Source organism: Lupinus angustifolius, chromosome LG18 (assembly GCF_001865875.1).
Source record: "Lupinus angustifolius cultivar Tanjil chromosome LG18, LupAngTanjil_v1.0, whole genome shotgun sequence".
Classification (NCBI taxonomy): Eukaryota; Viridiplantae; Streptophyta; class Magnoliopsida; order Fabales; family Fabaceae; genus Lupinus; species Lupinus angustifolius.
In genome coordinates, this window is record NC_032026.1 from 7,573,291 (window position 1) to 7,577,361 (window position 4,071).

General features: G+C 46.6%; 1 protein-coding gene across 1 annotated transcript; it reads right to left on the reverse strand.

Moving 5' to 3' along the window:
- On the reverse strand, window positions 2,711–3,495 carry LOC109332507. The gene is made up of 2 exons (XM_019567492.1): window positions 3,231–3,495; window positions 2,711–2,964 (listed from the first exon to the last, which is right to left on the reverse strand). The coding sequence occupies exons 1-2, from the start codon at window positions 3,493–3,495 to the stop codon at window positions 2,711–2,713; spliced, it is 519 nt and encodes a 172-aa protein (XP_019423037.1).

The following is a 4,071-nucleotide window of genomic DNA, read 5'->3' on the forward strand; positions in this document are numbered from 1 at the left end:
CCCCAATTTTTATTTCCCCCGGTTCCGGTCATCAAAGGTGCTGGTCTACATAGGGGAGGTCTCGACGGCTGTCTTTTTTTGCCCTTTTGTTCGACGTAAGGGGGGAGATAGTAGAGGCGAGGTTAATGTCCTAGATCGGGCAGCCTTTTATAAGAAGTGGGGTCTGGTCTTGGATGGCTTATCCAATTAGGAGTCTGATACTTCTTCTGGTGACAGGTTACCTATGGGGAGGAATTTCGCTGACCACGTCGATCAATACATTCTTCCGCTGGAGAGGATGGGCCTAGAATCTCCCTACTGGTGGGTCAAACGGGAGGTCATCGGTAGTGCTTCATTCTACTCGTCGGACAAGTAGCCTCAAGTGGACTTGTTGGCTTACCCAATTGAAGGCATCACTAGGCATAGTCCGGCTAAGAAGGAACAGGTCTGCCAATATATCGTTTTGGAGAACAATGACCATCACAACTTCTCTATGTATGAGTACTTTTGCCGGCGGATTGGCGTGAGGGTTCCATTCGATGAATGGTCTGCCCAAGTGCTACAACACCTTTAAGTGGCTCCTTCCCAACTCCACCCTAACATCTGAGGGTTTATCTGGGCCTTTAAAAAAAATTCAAGGTCATGGAACGTCCATGCACGCTTCGCCTTTTCTTTTAGATGTTCCGGATGGGACATAGCTCCAACAAGGGCAAGAGTGACGCAGGTCGGCATGGATGGACCTCACTCCAATCTAGGAACGGGTGTGCTCTCTTCCAACCCTTTGATGGATCCGTCAAGGGATCGAAAATCGGGTTCTTCCAGATAAAGGTTGTGGGCGAAAAACATTCTTAGGCATACGGCCCCGATGGTCAGCCCCAGTTTCCATTTTCTTGGAACATGGGAATTCATCAAAAATAGGCGAAGTCCTTTAGCTTTTCATACGATCAGTTGAGTTGTTAGGAAATAGAGGTGGTGGATTAGATGTTGTCCTGGTTTAAGGAGGGTCGGGTCGTAGTGTGCTATAAGTTGGTCCAGGGGGGTCATATTTTTAAGGCTGAAGTCGGTGAGCATCTGATTTATACATTGTGTTTTTGTTTTTTGTATTACTATATGGTTCTGACTTGTTCTTTTCTCTTTTTTCCAGTTGTTGTTATAGGTGATCAATCCGACCGATCAGGTTTTCTCAGGAGGGCTACTCTGAAGAGAAAGAGTGTGGAAGTCACTAAGAAGGCGAGGTTTGATTCGCCCACCCGTGCAGAGTCTTCTCGTGGGGAGTCTTCTTGACCAGTGGATGTTCTTCACCCTCATTCTGAGCCCTAAGCCTTGGCCACACCCATTCTAACTGATACCCACCCAGTTGATCTAACTGGGGAAGAAGTTGTGCCCGTTGGGCTCCTCGTTCCTCGTAGGGAGGATCCTACTAAGGGGAAAACCCCTAGTGGTGGTAAAGGAAAGACTCCCGCCAAGCCTTCTTTCTTGTACCGAGTTCCCAAGGCGGTGGAGACCGAGATACTCAACCCCGAGGTACTAGAGAATATGGACTCAATGCTTGTGATCGATCTTTTGAGAAGGGTTCGGGAGGCCGAGGTTTTGGTTTCTTCTGTGGCCAAATACCTCGAGGGTGAGGGAGTGTTAGCTACCCGAGTCGGGGAAGATGCTTGGCCAACCTCGAGGAGTGGCATTCATCTAAACTCCACGAGCTGGAGAAGAAGTACGTTGAGGCGCTTAAAGTCCAAGAAGAGCAGAACCTGAGCATCGTTGAGCAACTGTCAGCGATGACACTCCAACTCTAGGAAGCTTAGGAGGCTACGCAGCAAGCCCAGGCTAGTATGGGAGCTGCTCAACGGGAAATTGGGGCCCTATGTGACCTTCTTGACTGAGCTGAGGGAGAGAGGCGTCATCTGGAGACTAAGTTGCAGTTGGTCGAGGAGCAGGATGACACGAACAAATATGACATTGTTCAGTTGACCAAGGAGTTGGCTAAGTTGAAGGCGTCCTACCAAGACTTGGAGGAGGATGTCATCGTGGCGGCTAATGTGGGGTGGGATAATGCCTTCGCCCAAGTCTAGCTGGTTCTTCCTGATGCTGATTGGTCTTGGACCCAGATAGAAGCCAAGGTCACCCATGAGGGGGAGCTGGTCGTTGATGATGGATAAGGTCCACTGAAGCTTCAGATCCCGGGTAGAGATAGCGGGGGTTGTAATTGTTTTATGTAATTGGAACGAATTTTGCAATGAACGAAATATGTTTCTTTACCCTACCTATTCAATATGTGTTTATTGCCTTTCTATGCTTTCTTTATATTGCTTATGTATATTTGAACAGAATTGATGAATGAACTTAATCGTCCAGATGTTAGCGAATGAGCCTTAATGAGTGTTGAATGACCATTAAGTATTCATTATCCGGATATCAACTTAAGGAATTCGAATGATTATTTAATAATCACCAAGTCTTGACTTATCAGATATGAACTTGATGAACCCGCATGAGTATTAATTGATCACCAATTTGGCGCTAGCTTGCCTTTGGTTTTTCCAACATCGGCTTTCCTGAGTACTAGACTTCATGTTTCGAAGCCTCGAGGTACAACAGTTTTGTTATACTTCTCGATGGTCCTTCTTTTGATGGCAGCTTCTCTAATTCTAGTTTGGTCTCTCTTCTCTTCTATCCAATCCAAATTGTGTCTTAGGATAGTGGAGTTGGCGGCTTCATCGAAGTTTATTGTCCGCTAGGTGGGATCACCAATTTCAACAGGGATCATGGCTTCTGCCCCGTATGTAAGATTAAAAGGTGATTCACCGGTGGTGGAGTGAGGAGTGGTTCGGTAAGCCCAGAGGACATGATGTAGCTGCTCTGGCCATGCTCCCTTGGCTTCTTGTAGTCTTCTTTTTATCCCTTGCATGAGGACTTTGTTAGCCGCTTCTACTTGACCATTTGTCTGAGGGTGTTCAAGTAAAGTGGAGTGTTGCTTGATGTGAAGGCCTGACAATAGTCCCCTAAACATTCGGTCGGAAAATTGAGTCTTGTTGTCAGTGACAATTGCGGCGGGTATCCCGAATCGTGTTATAATGTTCCTCTAGGTAAATTTTTGGATGTTGGCCGCCACGAACTATGCTTGAGGAACCTTTGCTTATCCTTATGATCCACCGGTATGTCGCTGTTGGTTAACTATCTGATGATTGGATCGGTCCAGTCATCCGAGATTTGTATTTGCTCGATTGCCATGACGTTGGGTTGCAGGACTATACCTTGAACCACCGACCTGTTATTACTCGGGCTCTTTATGCTTGCTAACTTGGACAAAATATTTACACGGACATTCTGCTCCCATGGGACGTGTTTGATGGCGGTTGTCTCAAACTTCGCCATCAATTCCTTAACCTTGGCCAGGTATTTCCCAAGTAACACATCTTTTGTTTGGGAGGCACCCGTAATCTGAGAGACGACAACTTGGGAATCAATGCATATGGAGACATTTTCTGCTCCAATTTCCCTCGATGAGAGAAACTTCATGCATAGATGCGGAGTCGAGACTACTGCTTCAAGATGGTTCAATGTTGGTCGCTAGAGGATGGCATTGTAGGCCGAGATACAATCAATAACTAGAAATTTAGCTTGGATTGTTCGGGTTAATGGTTGCCCTAGATGTACCACTAGCGGTGAACTCGCCTGATATTGTGTTGATGTCTACTAGACTTCGTTGTCGCTGATTGTTGGGACGATATCGATCTATGCGGTCCTTGTTTGGATGTCGTTCCTGTTGAGTTTTTTGGGGGGAACGTCTCCGAGATGGACTGGGTCAGCGTGGTAGTGGAGATCGCCCTTGGCGAGGCCGAGCAATGAATTGTTGGAGGTGTTCAGCTTGAATTAGATCTTCAATAGTGTCCCATAGTTGGGTACACTCTTCTGTAACGTGTCCAAAGAAAATGTGGAAATCACAATATTTAGAGCGGACCTGGATCCCTAACTTTCTGCTCGGTTTAGGTTTGGGGAGCTGGACTAAATGGATGGCCATAACTTCTTGCAAGATTCTGGTGCAACTGACGTTAAGGGGGTGTAGGAGTTGTATTTGGGTTTTTTGGGATGTGT

Bases quoted from the DNA above. Each gene is read 5' to 3' on its own strand.
- LOC109332507 (XM_019567492.1), bottom strand. From the start codon at position 3,495: ATGAAGTTTCTCTCATCGAGGGAAATTGGAGCAGAAAATGTCTCCATA. The intron at 2,965-3,230 runs GTATAGTCCTGC...GACTATTGTCAG, and splicing joins TAACAGGTCGGTGGTTCAAG to GCCTTCACATCAAGCAACAC.